The sequence below is a fragment of the Pelodiscus sinensis genome, chromosome 1 (genome assembly GCF_049634645.1).
Source record: "Pelodiscus sinensis isolate JC-2024 chromosome 1, ASM4963464v1, whole genome shotgun sequence".
In the NCBI taxonomy this organism is placed as follows: domain Eukaryota; kingdom Metazoa; phylum Chordata; order Testudines; family Trionychidae; genus Pelodiscus; species Pelodiscus sinensis.
In genome coordinates, this window is record NC_134711.1 from 310,508,329 (window position 1) to 310,531,694 (window position 23,366).

Genomic DNA, 23,366 nt, shown 5'->3' on the forward strand with positions numbered 1-23,366 from the left:
AGAGTTAGATGCCCTTGCAGTGTGATGAGACTCAATCTATACACTAAAAACATGCTTTAACCTGCAAATTCCCTCCTAAAACAAACTAACCAAGACCTGGGAATGAGCTGTGAAGTTTTTAAAAATATTTTTTCCTCCTCCCTTTCTCCAAAATTCCTTCTGCCTTGCTCCACCCCCACCTCCCATCATCTCTTCCATAGTCCCATTATACAATAACAGTGTTGCTGTGATTCCAAATGACTAGAAGTGCTGATGGATGAGCCATCCCAAAGCACCAGCCTCCTTTGTGAAAGCCAGCCTCTCTCACTTGCTGACAGATGTTGAGCAAGCAAAGTATAGATCCCGGGAAAGGCACTTCCACACTCCATCAGATTGTGTCACTGAAGCCTCATTAATCTGTCATAACTTCTCTCCCCTTTCTTTCCCATCACAGCTGATTACCAAGGCAATTGTGAAAACAGAAGCTGTCTCTTTTACAAGCCTGTTCCATTTGACAGGGTGCAGGAGACAATCAGAGACCAAGTGCTGGGCAATTTGAATGGACAGAGAGGGAAAGAAGCTCTAAGTGTAGTTCTTTTCATTTTGGTATGAACTAGATTTCTTTTCACTTGTCCAGTAGTTTATCCCTGCACAGTGTTCCACGCAAGGTCTCGTGCCCTACAAGGAGCTGGGCCTTTGTTCTGCAGCAAGTTCCTAGGGTTTCAGCAGTTCTCCAATACTTCAGGCTGGAAATCCAATGGCTGCTTTTATGATGCTAAACATTCTGGATAGTAGCCTCTGAGTGGTTTATTTGGACTTTAAATTTAAGATAGTTTATGGAACTCAAACTATCAATGTGAATGGACTTTGTTTTGTCAACTCAGCTCCAGTTTCGGGTTAGTAATAACTCCCCTAAGCGAGGCTGGATTTGCTTAGTTTCATTTTTTTCTATGCACATTTCACGGAAAGCTAGCTGCGCATTCCCCCATCTCTACCTCTGTGGTGCTTGGGGCTGGAATTTCCTCTATGGCCACCTCAAATTGGAGTGAAGTGGCTTTAAATATGCACAGAGCAGCCCTTTATAAACTAACAAGCTGCAGCACAGCTCTAAAACCTGACAAAAAGACATAACAGTCCTAAGCTGGAGTGCTCCTGTAGCCCTTCCCCGGCACCTTCTACAAGTCTCCCCTGTGAGGAAGTGAAAGCTGAACTCCTCACATAATCACAGTGACTTGCTATGGAGCAGGGTCTGATAATGAGTGTGGGAGAGCAGGGTTGGTTCTGTACTCCTGGCTCTTCTAGCTTCACTTCCTGGTACTGATTAAGGACTCAGCGTCAGCCACTGCTGTTCTGGTGTCCCTCTGGCAATGAACTTTCACACTTTGTACATGACCTTGACTTATGCATAATGCAACAGCTTTCTCCTTCCCTGTGGGCTCTCTGGATTACACCTGTACTGCAAGACCTGATTTACTGTCACTTTTCTAGGTTAAATATACGTCCCAAGGGGGGCAAGCAGCTTTGCTGCTATTGGTGCATTCTGCCATGAGGCAGCAATAATCTGTGTCTGGGGCTTCATGCCAGCACTATTCCATCGCCGGGCCCCTACCTGTCCCCAGATAATGCTGTGCCCCCTTTTAGCTGTACTAGCCCTTTCATGCCCTCCATTGTATAACCCTGCCTTACTCCTCAGCAGACTACTGCCTCTGGAGCCCAGCCGCTGTTCACATTGGCATGGAGGGACCCAGTCTGCGTCTTGCTCTGTATTAGAATGGAATCTATTTTCTGGAATAAGGGAAGGCAAATTGCAGATAGAACATGACAAGCAGGCTCATGGGCTCTTCTAGAGGAGCAGGTGGGCAACAAAACTTCCAGCCCCTCAGCTGTATCCAGGAGTCTCTCTGAGCGTGGCTAACCCAGTAGTCCATAACCTAGAGTGAGGGCTTCCTTGTTGTGGGAAGACAAACTATAAAATCCCAAGTGCCTGCATTTATTTAAAAATTGCAACCTATTTTCTACTCAGTCAGCTCCTAAGGGAAGCCTCTGAGCTAGACAGAGGCTATCAAAATGAAAGGGCCTTTTTTTTCTTTCTTCCAACCCACTGTCTGTCTGATGTAAACAGGCAAACAAAGATTCCAGCCTCTCCTGACAAATAACAGCACTGTCCCCTGTACCATCCAGGCTGCCCTGCAGCCTACATTGTCTCCTTGTCCAGACACATGTACCATTTTGGGAGCAATGGCAAAACAAAACTTAGGGGAGCAGGAGCCCAAGCACCAGCCTAAGCCCACATCACAATTAATGAGCCCTATAAGCCCCACAACCATAAGGCTGCCACAGGCCAACTGCAGGTGGGTAATTTCAGGGCAGAGGTACCTTTGTATGCCTCAGCCACATCTGAGTGTGTGGCCCTGCTCATGCAGGAACTCCACATGCCCTCGAGCTACCCGCCAAAGGGCTACTGGCCCACTTACAGGTCGGGAGGAAGTTAGTGGATCCACAAAGCTTGGCCTAGACTCTGAACCCTTGTAAGGGCTGGTCTTGGACATCTTTTCCCTCTACTAGATGGATGGGAGATGGCAAACTCTTCAGCTGACTTCTCTGAGCAGGAATCCAGGACTCACAAAGGGCAGGGGGAAGTGACTTGCCTTTTTCTCTCTTAAAACATAGAAGTTTAGGGTTGGAAGAGAACTCAGGAGGTCATCTAGTCCAACCCCAAGCCCAAAGCAGGATCAGCCCAACTAAATCATCCCAGCCAGGGCTTTGTCAAGCTAGGCCTACTTCTGTCACCTGCCACCACTGAGAACATCCTGTGTGGAACCTCCCTTCGGATAGCTGAAGGCTGCTATCAAATCCCCCTCACGCTTTTCTTCTGTAGACTAAATAAGCCCAGTTCCCTCAGCTTCTCCTCAACAGTCATGTGCTGCAGCCCTCTAATCATCTGCGGAGCCCTCTGCGGGATTCTCCAGTTTGTCCATATTCTTTCTGTAGTGGGGCCAGATGGGGGGGGGGGGACTGGGCGCAGTACTCCAGGTGTGGCCTCACTGGTGCTGAATAGAGGGGGATAATCACTTTCTTTGATGTGCTGGCAATGCTCCTACTAATGTAGCCCAATATGCTGTTAGCCTTTTTGGCATCAAGGGCTCTCTGTTGACGCATAGCCGCTGCTCAGCCACTGTAATCCCCAGGCCCTTTTCTGCAAAACTGCTGTTTAGCCAGCGGGCTGCTGCCTTTACCTTCCGTAGTGGACTCTGTTGATGTGGTACCTGACTGCCCCAGCAAAGGACTGAGTGTGGCTTTGGATGGGGCAAGTCCAGTACATCTCTTTTTCAGTGGCCAGCTTCCAGCCTGCAGCCCAGGAATCTTTCTGTGGATTTTTAACCTACATGCCAATCACTTTTGAGGCATAGACATAGGCTATTTCCCATTATGAAACTGGCAACTACTTGATGAGGAATGTCAAGGGCAAGGGAGAAAAGACTTTTCCTTTGCCTGGCTTTATGTAAGGCCAAATGCGTAAAGCAATTTTCCTCCCTAATGGGCTTGGAGAGCTTTTGTGACGTGTTACATTGTGAATCTTTCCACAAAGAAACTTGAGTAACATTTGTTCTGCCTCCAGGGAAATAGTTTATGCTTTCTGCTCACAGTGAATAGCAATGCCCTGTCAACCCTGAGCAGCAAATGCATCACACAGAGCCCATGGATTCTGCTTTTGAATGGTTTGACTTATATTATTCAGTCAGCTGCTTCTCGGAGTGTTGCCTCATGGAATCCCCCTCCTCCCCCCCGCCCCATGATCTTGTGACCTATAATAAGGCTGGAAGAAGTTGGTAAGACACATATACAGGGGGGTAAAAGTACCAGGCTGCATGGTCAGATTGTTTAGGAAATTACAAAGCATGTTCTCTACTGGAGGAACGGAAAGCAACTTCATCAGCACAATATCTGCCTGTTGCTTCAGGGGTTCACACATCTTCTCGTGTTTCACACTGTCAGCGCATTCCTAGATAGCCATACATCCCTATCTGCAGAGAGAGAAGAAAATATGCCCATAGAGGTCTTGCTTGAAGAAGTGAGTTGTGCCCACGAAAGCTCATGAGACCATCTACACGTTTTGTTAGTCTCTTAGGTGCTGCAAGGCTATTCATTGTTTTTTAAGTGCATCCTTCCTGTTAGCTTTATCCAAAGCATTGGTGCAGGCTGCAACTTTGAGGATCACAATGAGGGATGTAAAATCCAGTTTAATCAGTTAACTGGTTAAACATTAGGGATCCTGAGCAGGGAACCACTCCAGGCTGCCTCCTGGACTTGGGCAGGGCTGCCGCTTCTGGCCCACAAAAGGGTGTGGCTACTCGCCCCAGGCTTCCGGGCTACCAGCTTCCTCCCTGGCCCATGGGGTGGTAACCCAGGAGGGCAGGTCGTGGGTGGGTTGCTGCTCCCAGGTGCCAGTTAACCATTGCCCAATAAGCATCACCCAGTAAGGGTGATACTTACCAGGTAACCAGTTAACCAGTTACCCATTCACATCCCTAATCACAATGCTGGAAAATAAACACAATGACAGATGAGAAAGCCTATTGGAGGCCCATCTAAAGTCTGTCTCCTGAGAAGGAGAACAATTTCCTAAAGTTTTCTGGGTTTAATTGTTAAAACAGACTGCACTGTTGCCTTTGCTTAGAAAAACATGAAACTATGGAACAAGGCCCAGATTCTTACACCCTTCCTCACACTGAATAGCACGTCACTCACCAAGACCTAAGAATGTCGATATTACTGGCTGAGCTCCTTTGGCCTACGTTATTCAAGAGACTATGGTATGGTAATGCTGTCTGGACTAGATGATCATAACGGCTCTTCTGGACTCAGATCTACTATTTCAGTGGGGCTAAGTGTGGAAGAAGAAATGCTGCTTAATGTGAGTAATGGAACCAGAATTTGGACCAGAGTTAGTCAGAGATGCGAAAGGTTAACTGGTTCTGGTTAACTTGTGGGGGCTGGAGCAGCTCCCCTCCCACTGTGGGCAGGGGGCTGCTCCAGCCCCGAGGGGCCCTCCATGGACAAGGGTGATCCAGCCCAGCTGGAGAAGTCCCTGTGTGTGGCAGACCCTGGTGTGCTGTAGGCAGGGAGAGCTTTGGCTGCGATGGAGCAGCCCCTGCTGGCAGCGGGGGTAGGGTTGCTCCAGCCTGGCCACAACAGCCCCTCCCCCTCATTTTTAACTGGTTAACCAATTAAACAGGATTTTACATCCCCAGAGTTAGTTATTTGTGTAGGGCCAATGAAGACCATGACACAGTCCCTACTTCAAAGGGCTTGCAATTTAATTTTAGACATGATTCGAAGTGTAAGAGTAAGGAGTGTAGAAGGAGTTTGTGACTATTGCAGATAGGAGCTGGACCAGGAATATGGAACTTGCTGCTAAAATAGATAAGGACCATTGGACTTGCTGAGTCAAATACAAAACTTGACTCTTTGCCCAGGCTTCAGTACCCTCAAGCTCACTGATTCATTTAAAAAAAACACCATCATATGCCTGCTTCTTGGAGGCATGGGGGAGGGAGAATGAGAGCGAGAGAAAGAGAGAGAGAGAGAGAGAGAGAGAGAGAGAGAGAGAGAGAGAGCATCATCTTCTTTGGTGCCTGCATACTACAGCAATGAGGTCCATATAAATATTTGAGGGATGAATTGATGGATAGCAGGGACAAGGCATGTATGATCTGCTTTAGGCTGAGAATTAAGGCTCTCTTATTGATGGCAAACTTTGCAGCGTGTTCCTTGCCAAAATCTCTAGCTGGTAAGCACAGAATTAAGAATTACTTAGAATTTAGTCCGCTGATACTGCCAGCCATGAGTTTGCTGTTTAAACTTTTTGTTTTAAGCCCCATGCCATTCCCATAGTCCGTGGGATCCTGTTATGAAAAGGCTTCTTCAAACAGCTGGGCTACGTCTACACTGGCCCCTTTTCCGGAAGGGGCATGTTAATTTCAGAGATCGTAATAGGGAAATCCGCGGGGGATTTAAATATCCCCCGCGGCATTTAAATAAAAATGTCCGCCGCTTTTTTCCGGCTTTTAGAAAAGCTGGAAAAGAGCGTCTACACTGGCCCCGATCCTCTGGAAAAAGCGCCCTTTTCCGGAGGATCTTATTCCTTCAAAGTAGGAATAAGATCCTCCGGAAAAGGGCGCTTTTTCCGGAGGATCGGGGCCAGTGTAGATGCTCTTTTCCGGCTTTTCTAAAAGCCGGAAAAAAGCGGCAGACATTTTTATTTAAATGCCGCGGGGGATATTTAAATCCCCCGCGGATTTCCCTATTACGATCTCTGAAATTAACATGCCCCTTCTGGAAAAGGGGCCAATGTAGACTAGCCCCTGGGGTTTGCCACACGCTCTGCCTGGAAATGGACAGGCTTGGGCTCGTTCAATGAGGGCTGAGCTCACGTCCACATTTCAGTCCCTTACATGACCAGGCTTTGGGATTGCCAGCTCTTAATTGGACACTTGCCCAGTGGTCCACATAAAGTTCTGGTGTATTCATCTGTTTCTTGTAGCTAAATGAAGATCTAAAACAAATGTTCAGAAGTGTGTACACATTTATTTTCTGCATGTGATTTGTACCCAAGTTGGGGAGTCTCACAACTTTGCCCACCCACACAGTCCAGATTTGTGTGCGTATCACCTATTTTGCACATGTGCAAAAGAGCATACAGAGCCCTGAGCATAGACTTTAAACATTTGCACCTGAAACAACCTCATTGATTTGCTGTCAGTATCATTGTCCAGTTTTTATGCACAAAACCTGTCCTGCAGTGTGTCCTTTGGTAGCTGAAGCTCTCAAAGAGCTCTTTTAAAAATATTTGTAAATTAATTTTTTGTTTGATATTAGTGTTTGTGAAACTTTATTTTTCTATTTAAAACCTACATTTCTGTCCTAAGATGCTTGAATTCTTTTAAGCCTGTTTTCTGCTCTCTGGCAGGAGGGCTGAGAAACACAAAAACAATCCCTCAAAACTTAACTTTTAACAGTCAGCAAAGATAAAAATCAGCCATGCAGACTGGAAAGGCATCTTTACACAGAGAGAGTTACAAGCACAGATAGGCCCAATGAATATACACTGTAATGTGCCCTAGAGCAATGGGAATACAGTGAAGTCCAAAACTAGAAAGTCAAGCAATAAAGCTGCATTTTACTGGAAAGAGGGAAAAAACCCAATCTGCTCTGCATATCCATATTGGCTCAAGCGAGGCAGTTTGGATGCTGGAATACATCTGTTCAAGCTTCCCCGGTCAGTTTAAGACAAAATCTCACAAACTATTTACTACAGCTTTGCCTTACAATAAAGGTAGTTAAACTCTGGGCAGTTAACTCCTTAGGTACTGGACATTTTCCTTCATATGGGCTTCAGGGAAGCATGCTCTGACAAACCATATGAGAAAAGAGGAGCCATTAGTAAGTGATTTATGGACGGAGTCTGCCCTAACTCATCTTGCCTTTCCCCTGCTGGAAAACACAGTCCTAAGGTGACTTTGTGTGGCTGATTCCCAACTCTTCCTCAGACTGGGAGCCATAAATGCGAAGGTGGGGGTCCAGAATGGCCACAAGAGAGCTGGTAACATGCCAGCTATCTCTCTCTTCCTGGCTGTTCTTGACTGTTGTCATAAACGTATAAGTGCTGAAATATAATAGAGCAGAGCCTCAAAAATCCTTACCTTGCTAATTTGGCAGCTGGTTTTCCTAGAGGCATCCTGCACCTGCACATAATAAAGCAAGTCGTAGGGTCTTGCAACCATATATCACCTTGGGCATCTGAGATCACAGCTGTCCCAAAGTGAGCAGAATAGAGCTGAGCAGACAACTGATGTAATATTTCCTCAGAAATTCTGACAAACACAAATAAAGTCATTTGTGTTGAAAACACCCTCAGGATTTTGACCAGGCTCAGGATGGACCTGATTAAACAAAGCCACAAAAGTACTGCTTGGAAGGACCCGTAAAAATTAATGGTGAGATTTTCAAAGTGGCCTCGGTAAATTAGGTGTCTAACTTTCATTTAATTTCAGTGGGATTTGAGTGCCTAAATTCCTTAAAATCATCTGAAAGTCTCAGCCTAGCAGCTGCCCTTGAAGAACATTCCAGTGTTGCTAACTATTGCAATTTTATTGTAAGTCATGTGCTATTAGATGTTTTAGTAACATCCCAGTTCCTGAAATCTTGGGAGTGTGAGAGAATCTCAGGTATCATTTTTTTCTTAAGTTTCTAGCCCTACTGGCTATAGAGAAAAAAGCTTGAAAATATGATCTGAGGGTACCAGAAACCTCATAAACCAGAAGGCAAAGGAAAATAAAATATTTTTTCTAATTTCATTATTTTGCTATGGGGCAGACTAGTGATTTTTGCACATTTGGGGTTGGCAATATTGATTCCATTCTGAACCTTCAAAAATACCTTGTTGACAAAAGATCCGGCATTCTTTCACTATGCTGCCATTTTGAAAGGGCACAGAGAGAAATTAAATATGGATGGTGCATCATGCTCTCTTTGCACTGTGCTCAGGCAATGTTTGTTAAAGATAAAAATAGAGGGTAGGAGATGTGTGCTGCCATCACAGATCTGATCTAGAACCTCCTTTTGGACACTCACCAGACTGCTAAAGTGCATGTTTTCTCAGCTTGCTGGGGATGGGCAGAATTTAGGCACTGTCCCTGGTTTGGGGCCTCTAGGCACACAATTTAGAGCAGACCTCATGTCTGATACCCCTCTTTGAATTGGAAAACCCACAGTCCAATACTTTCGTGCCACCTCCCTCAAGCCTCACTAGCAGCTTTAGCTTGTTTCCCAGCATCCCACTGAAGATGTGAGACTTCTGGTTTACATTTCATCTCCTCAGGGCTACATGCCAGTGAAAGCTGACAGACAGACTCTGCCCAGGATTCTAGAACCCAAATGCTCTTTACCCAGATAGCACAAGAAATATAGAGAGCTATACAAAATAATAAACATCTACACACTTTTTCCTGCCTCGGTTTCCTCACCACTCCGGAGAGTCGTTTGGACATAGGCAAGAACCTTGACAGGAAACACTTCCTCATCCCTTCTGCGCATGGCTTCTCTTCCACAATATGGAATGAATCAATGGATAACCCTTTCTCTCAAGTGGCTCCCGAGAGATCCTCTTTTATTACCTGTATCCCAATGTTTCTCATACTAGGGGTTGTGTCCCAAAAGGGACTGGCAAGACTGCTGTAGGAGGGGTTGCTAGAGGAATGACTGCGGCCAAGTGCTCAGCTCTGACAGTAGCTCCACCACCAGCAGCAGCACATAAGTAATGGTGACAAGGGATGGAGGGGAGTTGGATATAGCCTGAAGTATTTTCAAATGGTGTCCCAGCTGCCCCTTTGTCAAGTGACTTCCTTATCAGCCCCATCATGGGATCACAATGTTCTACCAACTAATCTATTACTTCGTTACTACCCCATGAGGGCAGATTGATCCTTCTGGGTAGGAGTCATTCTGCTGTCTGGGAGAGCATGTGAGCTAACACATCCCTTTGGTTCTGTTTTACTACCTCGTGGAATACCAGTTCAACATGGAGGTAAATGGACAGCAGAGAAGATAAACAAGACCCATATTCAAAAGAGAGACTGAGGTGCCCTAAGTCTCAAATGGGATTCATAAGCTGTACATAGACAATTTCCCTTATCATCATATCTGCCTGCTATTGGAGAGGAATGTGTGTGGTAGGAAAAGATTTATGTGCCTGACACAGAAAAGAAAGTGTTCAGGAATAATTAACCCTCATGAAAATATGATCCCCTAGTCACAGAGACCTTCCCACCATTGTGATATTTGAAGTGCTGGTTGCACAAATTATTGCTGAGCAAGAACACTATTTTTACTAACCAATTAATGTTAACTCAGAGGTCAGACTGGCTTTAATGGCAATTGCTTGCCATTTTAGAGAGTGAAATAACAGGCATGCCTAGTTAAAGATTTGCTAATCCCACTGTTTGTATAGTATCTGAAGTTGTATTACACCAAGAGGAGACCTACCACATAGTCCAGTTGTGGTGATTTTTTTCAGCTCTGGTGAATGTCAGTACAGTACATATTAAAGGTGATGTGGCATTTTGTTGATCATCATTTTTTCCCTGCAAGAGCAAAACCACTCACTTGGCAAATAATCATCAATAGGATCGTGCACTGTAATTATATTTGCCATATACTGTACTTGCCATGTTACTTATTCGTTGAACATATTCCATGTTCGCCCAAACTTCAAGACTGCCAAACTTGAGTGGAAGAGAGAAATTTGGGAAGCTTCACATTAATGGTAGAGAGGGGTTCAATGTTCAGTGTTTTGGAGGAATTATGATATTGAATGTTGCCTTGGTAGCTTCCAGAATCAGTGATGTGAAAAAGAGTATATGGAATGTGTAACTGTTCCATCCCCAAAATGTGCTGTGTAATTCAAAATAGTCTGCAGCAGATTGGTGGTCTCTAGGAAAGGAATTACAAAGATAAGCAAGGTATATCAGTTGAAACCACATGCTCTCAGACCCTTTGAAACCTTATAGGACAAGGGAAAGAAAGTGTCCTGTTAGCCAGAAATGGGTGTCAAACTCTTTCCTTCTGGCTGTGTCTACACTGGGCCACTTATTCTGGAAAATCAGCCGCTTTTCCGGAATAAGCTGCGAGCTGTCTACACTGGCCCTTGAATTTCTGAAAAAGCAACAATGCTCTACTGTACAAAATCAGCCGCTATTCCGGAAAAACTATTCTGCTCCCGCTCAGGCATAAGTCCTTATTCTGGAACACTGTTCTGGAAAAGGGCCATTGTAGACAGCCCAGTAGTCTTTTCCAGAAAAAAAAGCCCCGATCGCGAAAATGGTGATCGGGGCTCTTTTCCGGAAAAGCGCGTCTACATTGGCCACAGATGCTTTTCCGGAAAAAGGGCTTTTCCGGAAAAGCAGCCTGCCAATGTAGACGCTTCTTTTCCAGAAAAACTGAAAACGGAATAGTATTCCGTTTTAAGCATTTTCGGAAATTCATGCCAGTGTAGACACAGCCTCTGTGTTTACATCATGTATTTCCCCCTTGTTGTTCTGGTTTGTCCCATTATCCTATAATTATACAAATCATTTTATAAATGGTATGAAAACAAGTTTCATCCAGCTAAATATTTTAAACAAGTCTATGGCAGCTCATTGCCGTTGAAATTCAAAGGCCTTTGGCTCCTTTGAAAAGCCAGCCCTAAGCGCTAACAATTTGGGTGGGAGGGATCTGAAGATAATGGGAAGGTAGGGCACTCTGTAACTGGAGCACAGCTAATACACGTCACCCCAAAGAGGCGACCCAATGAGATTATAAGTAGCTGATATGTTACAGTAAAGCATGGTGGATCTATCAGCCCATGGAAGTTCTTCTGGGTTCTACAGCTCCAGAAACGATTCTGTCTTCTCTAGGGTAAATGCTCCTCAGTTGCAGCTGTAGGACAGCACAATAAAAGCAATTATTAAAGCCTCACACCTTTCCTTTTGGAGAGAAGAGGAAGGCTAAACACCATGGATGCTGGTTGTGCTTCTGCATGACTGGAAGGTACTCAGGTATGTCTACACTACAGCACTAATTCGAACTAAATTAATTCAAATTACTTAATTCGAACTAAGCTAATTCAAATTAGTGCATCTAGACCTAAAAACAAATTCGAATTAGCGTTTTGCTAATTCGAACTAGCATGTCCACATTGAGTAGACCCTGAAGCGAAGTTAAGGCTGGATGGAACCAGTGCCGGCAGGGCATCAGGTTAGGACTTTGAGTGTGGAGCTGCTTAAAGGGACCCGACCTCCACCCCAGACAGACAGTTCTCAGGGTTCCCCGCTTACTTGTCTACCTCGATGAGGGACATCACAGCACTCGGCCATCAACCCAGCTGCACTTGCCGCAGAATGCCATCCGGGGGGTCAATCGGGGGGCTTCCAGGATCCATGAGGCCCTGCAGGAGAGCTTCCACCCCGAGGAGCCTTCAGAGCCACCCCAGTCCTCCCCATCAGGGGCTCGTGCCTCATTCCTCCCTCACCTTCTTCCTCTTACCCCTCCCTAGCCCCCCTTCCTGATGTAAAAAAATAAAGGACACGTGTGTTCAAAAATAGAAACTCTTTATTTAACAAAACTGGGGGTGGGAGGGGATGAACCTCTGGGGAGACTGGGGAAAGGAGGTGGGAGAGGGGAAGAGAGAGGGTGGGAGAGGGGAGGAGGAAACCTGGGAGGAGGGAGCTGGAAGGGGGAAGCCAGGGGAAGAAGGAGGAGGGGAAGTATAAAACCATTGTACGCCATATCTTCAGTACTGTGTACAGATGTGGTCTCCTCACGTCAAAAAAAATGTTTTGACCTTGGAAAGGGTTCAGAAAAGGGCAACTAAAATGATTAGGGGTTTGGAACAGGTCCCATATGAAGAGAGGCTAAAGAGACTGGGACTTTTCAGCTTAGAAAAGAAGAGACTGAGGGGGGATATGATAGAGGTATATAAAATCATGAGTGGTGTGGAGAGGGTGAATAAAGAAAAGTTCTTCATTAGTTCCCATAATAGAAGGACTAGAGGACACCAAATGAGATGAATGGATAGCAGGCTTCAGACTAATAAAAGAAAGTTCTTCTTCATACAGCACATAGTCAACCTGTGGAACTCCTTGCCACAGGAGGCTGTGAAGGCTAGAACTATAACAGAATTTAAAGAGAAGCTAGATAAAGTCATGGAGGTTGGGTCCATGGAGTGCTATTAGCCAGGGGGTAGGAATGGTGTCCCTGGCCTCTGTTTGTGGAAGGCTGGAGATGGATGGCACGAGACAAATGGCTTGGTCATTGTCTTTGGTCCATCCCCTCCGGGGTATCTGGTGCTGGCCGCTGTCAGCAGACAGACTATTGGGCTAGATGGACCTTTGGTCTGTCCCAGTACTGCCGTTCTTATGTTCTAAGCTCAGGGCTCAGGGTTGGGGGTCTCACTGGACCAACTTGATTTTCATGCAAACCTGCTCTTGGGTTCGCATGTGGCCTTTGGTGGCCAGGCTGGTAGCTATCCTGCCCTAGATGGCCGCTTTCCTTTGCTTAGTGCGGAGCTTGTGGACGTTGGAGGCCTCCCCCCAAACCTGGATGAGGTCCACAATGGCTCAGAAGTATGAAAAAAACACAGAAAGAAGTTACGCTGACAGAAGCACTGGTGTGGCTAATGCTGTTGACAGGAGAGCTTCTCCTGCCAACATAACTACTGCTTCTCATGGATGTGGTTTTATTATGTTGATGGAAGAGGTATCCCCCCTAAGCATTGAGAGCTACACAAATGATTGTACAATGGTGCAGCTGAATTGGCACAACTGTGTCACTCTGAGCTCACTGTGTAGACAAGTTTAGTCTCTACAGAGGATCCCTTAGAGTTAGTAGGATAGTGAGAGTAAGGGTACATCTACATTGCACAGCTATCTCAAAATAAGCTATTCCGGAATAGTTATTCTGAAATAGCTTATTTCAAAATAGTACGTCTACACTGCAGGGAAGCCTCAAAATTAGTCCGAGGCAGGCTTCCCTAATGTGAACTTGCTATCTCAATTTAGAGCCCCAGGAGGCACTGGGGAGGAATAACTTAGAATGGCCCTGGTGAGGGTTATTTCAAAACAGCAGAAGTGGTGCATCTACACATGCCTTATTTCGAAATTGCTATTTTGGAATAGGCATTACAGTAGAGTCCCGATTATCCGACCTAAACGGGACTGACAGGTGATCGGATTACCAAAAATGTCGGATAATATGGAGTACAGAACATTACCTGTACAGTAGTTGATTCAGGTGCTCCGGGCGAAGGGCAGCAGCACTTTGGGGATGTTCCACTTGGAGGCCGCCGAGAAGGGCGGCAGCAGCAGGGGCAGCATCAGCAGTACCCGGAGCAATGGGGCAGCGAGCAGGGCCATTCTCCTGGGCCACACCTGGGGGCTGCAGGGCCATTCTCCTGGGCCACACCTGGGGGCTGCAGGGCGGGAAGGGGCCAGGCAGGGATGGGGACTAAGCAGCACCAGCAGGAGGCTCCAACACACAGGCTGGACTCTCAATCGCCTGCCATGCGCTGCAATTCAAGGGACGTCAGCAGCTGAGGCAGGGGAAACGGGCCCGGTCACATGGCGGGCGGGTGGCCGGTGACAGCGTGGGGTTTTAGTTTTGCTTTCAGGGGCTACTGCTAGAGCCTCTTCAGCCGGGGAGGCTGCATGTGGCATGGCAGCATGGGGCGGCTGACCTTGGGGGCCGCATACTCACGCTGTGCTAGGCTGGCTGGGGATTTCTCGTGGAACCCCTGACAATGGTCCGCGGAACCCCAGAGTTTATCCAGCTATGTCGGATAAAGCGGAATGTCGGATTACCGAAGGTCAGATAATCCGGACTTTACTGTATTCCTCATAGTATGAGGTTTACAGGTTTCGAAATAAGCCGTCTGTTATTTCGAAATTATTTCAAAATAACAGAATGGTTGTGTAGACGTTCACATTGTTATTTTGGAATAATGCTAATTATCTCGAAATAATAGTGCAGTGTGGATGCATCATAGAGAACAAGGCAATGGTTTTTATAGGTCAGTTCTGTGTATTGGACTGAAAAGAGGGGGGGTACGTCTACACTACAGCGCTAGTTCGAACTAACTTAGTTCGAATTAGTTAATTCGAACTAAGCTAGTTCGAACTAACGCATCTAGAACTAAAAACTAGTTCGAACTAGCGTTTTGCTAGTTCGAACTAGTAAGTCCACATTGAGTGGACTCTGAACAGGGCTTAATGATGGCCGGAAGCAGTGCCGGCAGGGCATAAAAGGAGGACTTAGAGCATGGAGATGCTGTCTCAGGCTAGCCGAGGGCTGCGCTTAAAGGGTCCCGACCCCCACCCCGGACACACAGTTCTAAGGGGTGCCCCGCTTGCAAAGAAGTTCTGGCTTGGAGTGCCCTGAGTGCCCACACTGGGCACATCACACCACTCGGCCATCAGCCCGGCTGCACTTGCCGCAGGCTGCCATCTGGGGAGAGGGGGCAATCGGGGGGCTGCAGGAGAGCTTCCACCCCCAGAAGCCCGCAGAGCCAGCCCAGTCCTCCCCATCGGGGGCTCGTACCCCATTCCTCCCTCATCTCCTTCCACTTACCCTTCCCTAGCCCCCCTTCTTATTGATGTACAAAATAAAGATAACGTTTCTTCCAACATTGACTCTGTCTTTATTGAAAAAAACTGGGGGAGACTGGGAAAAGGAGGTGGGAGAGGGGAAGAGAAAGGCTGGGAGAGGGGAGGGCAACTAACACGATCAGGGGTTGGGAACAGGTCCCAGATGAAGAAAGGCTACAGAGACTGGGACTGTTCAGCTTAGAAAAGAGGAGACGGAGGGGGGACAGGATAGAGGTCTCTAAAAGCAGGGGTTGGGTGGAGAGGGTGCATTCAGAAAAGTTCTTCCTGAGTTCCCATAAAGAAGGACTAGAGGACACCAAAGGAAAGGAATGGGTAGCAGGCTTCAAACTAGTAAGAGAAAGTTGTTCTTGACAAAGCAAATAGTCAACCTGTGGAACTCCTTGCTGCAGGAGGCTGTGAAGGCTAGAACTAGAACAGAGTTTAAAGGGAAGTGAGATACAGTGATGGAGGTTGGGTCCATGGAGTCCTATTAGCCAGAGGGTAGGAGTGGTGTCCCTGCCCAAAGTTTGTGGAAGGCTGGAGAGGGATGGCACGAGACAAATGGCTTGGTCATTGTCTTCGGTCCATCCCCTCCAGGGTCCCTAGGGTTGGCCGCTGTTGGCAGACAGGCTACTGGGCTAGATGGACCTTTGGTCTGACCCAGTACGGCCATTGTAAGCTCAGGGCTCAGTGTCGGGGGTCTCAGTGGACCCCCTTGATTTTCATGCACACCTGCTCCTGGGTGGCCAGGCTGGCAGCTCTCCTGCCCTAGCCGGCCACTTTCCTGTGCCTAGTGCGGAGATCGTGGACGAGGTCCACGATGTCCGCACTAGCCCAGGAAGGTGCCCGCCTCTTGCGGTCCAGGGCAAGCTCCCGGGAGCCGCCAGCCTGGTCCCGGCAAGAGGGGGTGGGCTGGGGGGCATCGGGTGGGTGGCTCTGTGCCGTACCAGGTGCAGGGTCTGCTAGCTGGGTGCTGGCAGGCTTGCACCTGGCACGGGCACCGTAGCCAGCCCGTGCCCCTTTAAGGGGTCCGGGGCCGGGAGGGGGGCATAGAGTTTCCCTGGTGTTGGCCAGAGTGGCCACCAGGGAAACCTGGGGAGGGCTAGCCTCCCACTAGTTCGAACTAAAGGGCTACACAGCCCTTAGTTCGAACTAGCTAGTTCGAACTAGGCGTTAGTCCTCGTAAAATGAGGTTTACCTAGTTCGAACTAAGCGCTCCGCTAGTTCGATTCAAATTCGAACTAGCGGAGCGCTAGTGTAGCACCTATTAAAGTTAGTTCGAACTAACGTCCGTTAGTTCGAACTAACTTTGTAGTGTAGACATACCCGAAGAGACTAAGGAGATCCGTGGAAAAGGGGGCTGACTTGCAAGAGAATTTTTCAAAAGAAATATAGGTGCTTAGGAGCCGGAATCTCACTGAAAGTTAATGTGCCAGAGGCTTCTAAGTACCTAAATCGCTTTAGAAATGAGATGCAGGTGCCTTACTTAAGCACCTTTGATAATGTAACCCAATGTCTCTTGAGGGGGGAGGAGAAGTGGGGAGAGAGAAAGCTGAGAGGGCTGGCTCTTACCAAGGCCAGATGGTTTATAAAACATGCCTGACCAGCTTGATTAAGTTTCTCATGGTGGAATAGTAAAGAAGGACAATAAATGTGCTTGTCATTGTCTCCTTGCTGACAGACATGTTAGAAATTGAAAGTAGCAAAAGAAAAAAAAAGATCTGGGACACTTGAGTGCGTGAGCCTAGCCACTTGGGGGGTTGTGAATGGAGCTTTTGATGGCTGTACACTTGGCTTTGAAACAAAGTATGATTTGCCTGGTATCACTTTCTAGTATAAAGCATTCGTGTCCCACTTTTTCATGTCAAATGTCAATGGGGAAAGGGAGAGATTGACGGGAGGCATGAATGGCCATGCTGCCTTTGCATTTCTTAAGTCCCAGAGAGGGTCATTTTTGTAAGATTACAACAGCCACCTAGCCTCCTTTGACCTAACTACAGCACTAAGGTTGCTAATCTCTGCATTGCCCATTCCTCATGATTCTCCCATTGTCTGATGCTAGTTATCTGAGAGACAACCCTACTCACTTTCTCTTTTATTTTACTAATTTAATGGTGACAAGATAGGAGACCAATGAGTGTTGAAAGTTTAAAGGGGCATATCTACCTGAAAACAGACTGCTGTTTTATCTACAAATACTAACTAGGGTGACTGTAACGGAAAGCATTTAGGGGAAGTTTTCCTCTAATTCATTAACTTTGTGCGTCATGTATAAGCTATTTGTATTTGTTTTTATTTCAATCTTTCTCAGTGCAACTGGGGAGAGAGGAACCTTTTTTAAAATAGCAGAATGTAGTTGTCAAATCAAATCATGCAGTGGTAGAGGGAAACAGGCTGGGACATGCAGTGGTGCTAGCGGCTTTGAGCTCACTGCTTTCAAGCACCTAGATTTCTAGGGGACTCTTGACTGTGTCCCTTTTACTGATATTTCTTTTGTAGACAGGGTATTGTCTTTCTAAAGAAATAAATTGAATCAAGCACAGCAGTTTATTTCCTTAACTTTCTAGGATTTGCATTCAAACTCTCCTCTGAAAATTGGTCAGTTTCATATTTAAAGTTATCCCCAATACAGAGTCAAAGTCCCATATGGATGGGACTTTGTAAAAATACTACATAGTATTAACATTTGGTAGTTCTACTCTTTTAAATATGTGGACTCTTATGGAAACTGTCTAGCCTATTAGGTGTTGATTGTCACAATGCACGATCTTGGGAAGATAACTTTTCCTACATTTGTAAGAATATCTCTGGTGACCTAACACGTGACCGTTATTGGCCTAGACATTGGAAAGGTAATTTCCCCTACATTTGCAGTAATATCTTAGATTGACCTCTAACATTTTGCATATTTGGAACATATAATAATAATACTTAGTCGTCCCCTCTGGGGATCTCACAGAGATTGACAGGTATACTCATACTCAGACTAAAGATCTGCTATTGTCCCCATGGGGAAACTGAGGCATGAAGGTAAGTGATTTGCCTTATATGGCAAATCAGTGTCAGACCAGGTATTAGAACCAAGATTCCCTGCTTCCTCTGCCTTTGACATAATTCCATCTGTGTAATCAGTACTAATGGGAAGGATAATCTCATGCTTAAAATAGAGGCACCAAGTCGCCAATTCAGGGTCCAGTTCCCACCTTCAGGGCTGATATTGCAAGGCTTAACTCATTGTCCTCTCTGGAGCACATTGAGATACTCAGATGGGAAGGCCTGTTGCAATGAAAATTAAGGTACATTTCCCTAGAGTGGCAGCAGTCTCAAATTAGTGTGAATGATTTTGATATCACACAGGCACTTTCAATATACCACTTCCTTGGGTGATCTAGTGTTTTTTCCATATATATTTTCTGTACATATAACCATGTTGTCATAAAAAAAGAAATTAACAGGTATATATTCTTCTCTTCCTATCTTGTGGAGTGCTTTATCCACTTCTAATTGTCCTTTAACCTACAGGTATGGCATGAATTGCTTGATCCAGTTTGAAGATTTTGCTAATGCCAACGCTTTCCGTCTTCTCAACAAATACCGCAACAAATATTGTACATTCAATGATGACATTCAGGGTAAGTGCCAGGGAAATGCAACTGAATTCATAAGGCCATTAATTTTTACTGAGTTCAAATTTCCATTGAGTCTAATAGACCTTGCATACAAGCAGCAACAATGAAAACAAAAGCACAGTAATGTAGTATGAAAAAAGTGTTCCTGCCATTTCCAGTAACTCATCTGTCACTGAGAGAAAATGTAACACATGTTACAGTGCTTCAGTGCTTCAGTTAGTTGATCTGCAGCCTGGCTGAGACAATATCAATTATACTTAGCAATTATGTAGGGCAGCAGTTCCCAACCGCCGGGCCATGGACTGCTGCCGGGCCGTAACCCACTGCCTGCCGGGCCACAGAGGCTGCCGAAGCTCAAGACAGCTGTTCACAGCAGCTCAGCTCCAGCAGCTGTGGTGACTGAGGCATGGCAGGAGGAGGCGGAGCAGGAGGCATCTCCCTCCCTCCTCTGTGCTTGGGAAGGGAGGGGGTGCGAAGGAGGGATCGTGCATGCCACCAATGGCTGCTCCTCCTGCCTGCACGGCCATTTTTGCTGGTGGTGACACTAGGGCTGAGGTGGCAGCAGGAGGAGGAGGAGTGCCCCTCCCTTCTCAGTAATGGAAGCCAGCCGGGGCTCTGCGCTCTGCCCGCGTGGCCACTTTTGCCGGCAGTAGCAGGAGGAGAAGAAGGAGGCTCTTTTCTCCCTCCCTCCTTGGTAATGGCAGCCCAGCTGGGGCTCCGCACTCTCCCCACCACACACACACACACACACCCACAGGGGCGCAAAGATGCACTTGCAGAAGGAGTGGGCATGAAGGAGGAGGGAGTGTGCATGCCGCCAACAGCCGCTCCCTCTTTCCATGTGGCAGTAACAGTCACGCTCCCTACGGGGGCATCCTCCCTCTGGGGAGTGTTGGGGCAGGTAGGGACAAAGAGGTGTTGGGTGAGGCTGTAGTGGGGTCACGGGGCAAGAGGGTGTTGACATGGGCTAGAGGGGTCAGAGGTTAAAGGATCAAAGGGCATGGGACGTAGGGTTGATGTCCCATTCCACTGCTCAGATCATTCACCCTCCTCATTCTGTATCCCTAGCAAATGTATAAACCTTTCCTTTCCTTGACAGATGCACTGGGTGATTCACATGTGGGGATTTTTTGTTTGTTTTAAATCTCCATGATAAATAATACCCTCCCACTCTATCAAGTTGAGAGCAGGATCTTCCTTTCATATTAAACACTGGCTTCCCTTTTCCTCTACCTCTTGCCTCTTGCTTTTTTCCTTTTCTCGTCCTGACTGTCACATGCAGGAATGTCAGAGGATTGATTTTAATCTGCTATTTGCAAACAATGGGATTTGTCCTAATCTATGTCTGGAAAAGACTGAAAGGAAGCATGCCAGTACAATTTTCACACAAAGCCTGTCCGTACATGAGGTGCTTCCCAGAGGTATCTGTACACACTCATTCCAGCAACATCCTGCCAGGCTGTCTAAGGCATCCTTCACAGTGATGAAAGTCAGAGTGATCAGGCCCCAGCAGGACTTTGAGGCTACATCTACACAGCAGTGCTGTTTCAGGGTACCAGAGGTATCCTGAAATAGCTATTCCACATCTTTTGAGCGCGCCCATTATTTTGAAAAATAACGGGCTCACTAATCAGACATCCCTGTAAACTTCATTCCATGAGGATTAAGGGACATTTCGGAATAGCAATTTATTTTGAAATAAGTGCTGTGTAGACCACACCATATTTTGAAATAAGCTATTTCAAAATCAACTCAAAATAAACTCTGCAATTTGTGTAGCTCACATTGCATAGCTTATTTCGAGATCCAGGTGTAGTATAGCCCCACCCTGAGAGCTGAAGGTACATGGGAGGGAGAAGTAAGATGAGCAGTCATCTTGGAAGAAGCTTGTTCTGAGGATGGATTTGGTGGAGGCGTGTCAGACTGGGCAAGGGAAGAATGTGGAGTAACGAGAAAGAAATCCAAGTTATAAGAGTAGGGAGAAGGCCACAGAAGGGGATGGAAGGTCCATGCAACTTGGGATGCAGTGCAGAGGACAGAGGAAGGCAATCAGAGTAAACTGGGAGGCAGGAGCCAAACTGCGCAAGACTTTGCGAGCCCAGACAAAGCTTAAATTTGATATGGAAGGGGATGTGGAACTACTAAAGAGATTAGAAGAAGGACTAGAGCATGGGGGGGAATGGACTGAGGAAGGGAGAGATGGCTGTCTGGGAGATGGGGGAGAGCTCAGTAAGCCAGAGGAGAAGGGTTCAGACGCTGTGTTGGTAAGCATTTAGACAGAGAGCAAGGAAGATAACTATGGGCCAGACAGAGATTTTGGTGAGGGGGTTAGAAAGGGTTGGGCAGATTTTTTTCAGATTTTCAAAAGGAAGAGTGGCTAGATTGGGTGACTGTGTGAAAGGAGAAAGGGAGGAGATGAGAAGGGCATGATGGCTCTGAGCCCGGGGGACAGGGCAGATGGTGTAGAAAGCCCATGGGGGGGATTAACACCCTCTCTGAGGAGACCCCACAGTTGAATGCCTTGGGGCAAATCTTGGAGATAATTCACTAGAGGCCCCTTCATCCACCCCACCCCCACCCCCAGCAGCACTGCAGTGATGTTGTTTCACTGCAAAGGATGCAGGATTTGGGGGTGGCCATGCTGGGCTCCGCCACGACACAGGTATTGGCTTGTGCTCCTCTGCTAGGCATGTACAGTAGCACATGTATATATTTGAAGATCTGGCCCTTAGGAATTTGCCTGATCATCAAAGGACCCCACATGCTAAAGCAATAGAGACTTTCCAAAGTTCCTGATCTCCCCTACACAAAGCACATAGCTGGTACTGGGTGCATTGTAGCAGGTGAGGGAACAAATATTCATTAACCATTTGGGTAACCATGAGTCAGGGAAAGCAAATCATTGTTTTGGGGTTTCATGAGATTGCCTTTTACTTGTATGTCAGACAGCAAAAGAGGGAGGGGCCAAGTTCAGAAGTGTGTGTAAATGCCATGAAGGAAACTGGGGTATGCTCACCTGGACTCATGAAGTCTTGTAATTTTCATCCTCTTACCCATCCCTTCTGAGTTTGGCCGCTGAGTCTAAGCTAGGATAACCTATATACCTCAGGGGTACAGTTCAGGTGTGGGATAAAGTAGGGGGAGTCGGACTTTAGTTCATGTCCTCCTGTTTCCTACTGTGCTCCTCTCTTCTGATCCCTTTGTAGCTCAGGCCCTGACTCCATTTCAAAAGTTATGCCCATTTAACTTAAATCAGGATTTAAATGGTTTCATTAGACCAGTGCACAGCTCAGTGTGTAAACACTCTTGCTTCAGTATACTTCAAGTCATTACAGAATAGATTTCATTCAAACTGAACCTGACTTGAACCTGATCTGATTTAGCCTAACAGTGTCCATACAGGGCTCTGCATGGGTTTAACAAAATCAGTTTTAAAAACCCACTGTGAGGAAGAATGGTGCAGCCAGGCTAGAGCTGAACCAATTCAAGCTAATTGGCCTGGAATACACATAAAAGTTAGGTTGGTAAAGCCTCTTCGGCAGAGGTATGAAAAAAACTCAGTTATGCTGACCTGACCCCAGTGTAGAAGCAGTCATGTTGGCAGAACAGTGGCTACTGTCATTGGGGGAGGCAGTGGTTTTGCAACCATGAAAAAACCCCTTCCATCAGAGTAAGCTGCATCTACCCCCCAGGGTTGTCCCAGCTTAGCCTCTGTAGTGGGGATGCAGCCAAACAGCAACCTGAAAGGCTCAGTGGATCTGACGAATGACCTTACTGAGGCGTGTAAAGAATGGACACATTTCCCCATCTCAGAATCCTTTCAGCCTCCCTTTCTTTGGCCCCTAGATGTCTGAGAGAAAAGACACCATCTATTTAAAGATTAATTCCCACCATTGTTTGCTCAACAATATTGAGCTTCCTTCAAAGAGCATCCTAAGGCAACACAATAAGAGTGACTCTACAGATAAAAACCCTTCCCCGGCACTAGCTGGCCTGCTAACACCGAGTGGGAAGTTTGCCATGTGTATATCTCAAACTGGGAAGAGGTGATTGTTTTTATTACAAAATCCATTAACCCAGGCCTGAGACAGGAGCTGGCTCACAGTGCCCTACTATGTGGGAGTTCCCCGTTCAGGGACTGCTCCTCATTTCTCTCTGGGGCTAATGACATCATTCCTTTCCCAGCCCGGTCTCAGTTCATTCATGGGGCAGCAGCTGGGATTTCAGCTACAAGGGATTATTTTGTTGACTGTTCCCTCACTCGGCTGAAAAGACAGGGATGCGCCGAGCAGCAGGATGTGAGAGACGCATTGGGAATATCTCAACCCTTCTGTGGTTGCAGAACAGAGTAGCCCTCCCAGATGCAATGAATTGGGAAGACAGAGGAGACAATTCAGAACTCCTGCCATGGGATAAAACTTGTGCACTGCCCGAGACAGGCCTCTGTACATATCTGCCTCATCACTATTGAGGAAAGCAGCTGTTGTATTTATCAGGAGCCCTGCCTCATGCAAATCTGTCAAATCTAAAGCTGCATGACCCGTGCCTCATTCACTGTGTAGTCGAGAGCTTTGTCTCA

At 46.6% G+C, this 23,366-nt stretch overlaps 1 protein-coding gene across 2 annotated transcripts in view; it reads left to right on the forward strand.

Annotated features, from left to right (window-relative positions):
* ME3 (malic enzyme 3) overlaps positions 1-23,366 on the forward strand; it is a 164,621-nt gene that overhangs the window by 119,081 nt on the left and 22,174 nt on the right. For both annotated transcript variants that reach the window (XM_075919399.1, XM_075919400.1), the window contains exon 7: positions 18,681-18,790. In XM_075919399.1, coding sequence (XP_075775514.1) covers positions 18,681-18,790 — 110 coding nt within the window. The remainder of the gene's footprint in view (positions 1-18,680; positions 18,791-23,366) is intronic.